General features: G+C 57.7%; 1 protein-coding gene across 1 annotated transcript in view; it reads left to right on the top strand.

The window, feature by feature from the left end:
• The window catches only part of LOC145361257 (D(1C) dopamine receptor-like), a 9,204-nt gene extending 8,740 nt beyond the window's left edge, over positions 1-464 (top strand). Inside the window, 1 exon segment of the mRNA XM_080216888.1 lies at positions 1-464. This exon segment is cut by the window's left edge and continues 764 nt beyond it. Within this exon segment, the coding sequence (XP_080073014.1) occupies positions 1-464 (464 nt within the window).
• The last annotated feature ends 502 nt before the right edge of the window (positions 465-966 follow it).

The following is a 966-nucleotide window of genomic DNA, read 5'->3' on the forward strand; positions in this document are numbered from 1 at the left end:
CGTTCTTCGTGCTCAACTGCCTGGTGCCCTTCTGTGCCGCGGGTGCCGGCCCCCCCTGCGTGGACGAGACCACCTTCCGCGTCTTCGTGTGGTTTGGCTGGACCAACTCGGCCCTCAACCCCATCATCTACGCCTTCAACGGCGAATTCCGCCGAGCCTTCGCCACCATCCTGGGCTGCCACGGCTGCTGTGCCAGCAACCTCGTGGAGGCCGTGAACTTCAGCGACGAACTGGCGTCCTACCGCCCGGACACCACCTTCCAGAGAGACGCCAGCACCCTCAGCTACCCCGCTCTCCTCCCGCACGCCGTCCAGGGAGCGGACGGCGAGGAGTGGGCCTTCGACAAAGTTTCCCAGATCTCGCCGACGTCCCGGGACACCGTCTTGCCCTGCGCCGCGGTGGAATGCGAGCCGGAGATCTCCCTGGGGAAGATTGGGCCTTTCACGCCCACTGGGTTGGCGTGAGGCGTTGGCAGAGACAGAGAGAGAGAGAGAGGGCTCAAGGTGTCCTGGGACTAATTCCTCAGGCCGATTTGCTACACTTACACAGGCGTGACGACTGATTGGAAAGCGGGTAAGGGGCTAGAATCCGTCACGACAGCAGGAGGCCATTCGGGCCATCTTCTTAGTGCTGGAAAAGCTGAATTAATTAGTCCCGCTCCCCACTCTGTCCCCGTACTTCTTTGCAAAACCTCCCCAGTTTCCCAGTTCCAATTCCCCACCCGAAAGACACACACACCTCCACCCCCCCCCCCCACCCCACCTAGTTCCAATTTCCCTCCCTTTTTTTTTACTCTGGTGTATTCCAAATGGGAAGAACTCACCATATCATTTTTAGAAACAACCTCCTTAAACCAGCTTGGGCTGTTTTGCCAATTATTCTCAAATCTGTGGCCTCTGCTTACCAACCTTACTAAACAGTTCAAAGTCACCAACAAGCTGAGTCTTGTTTGCCACGGGAATCGTA

This window comes from Carcharhinus amblyrhynchos, chromosome 34 (assembly GCF_965287045.1).
Source record: "Carcharhinus amblyrhynchos chromosome 34, sCarAmb.v2.hapA, whole genome shotgun sequence".
NCBI classification, from domain to species: domain Eukaryota; kingdom Metazoa; phylum Chordata; class Chondrichthyes; order Carcharhiniformes; family Carcharhinidae; genus Carcharhinus; species Carcharhinus amblyrhynchos.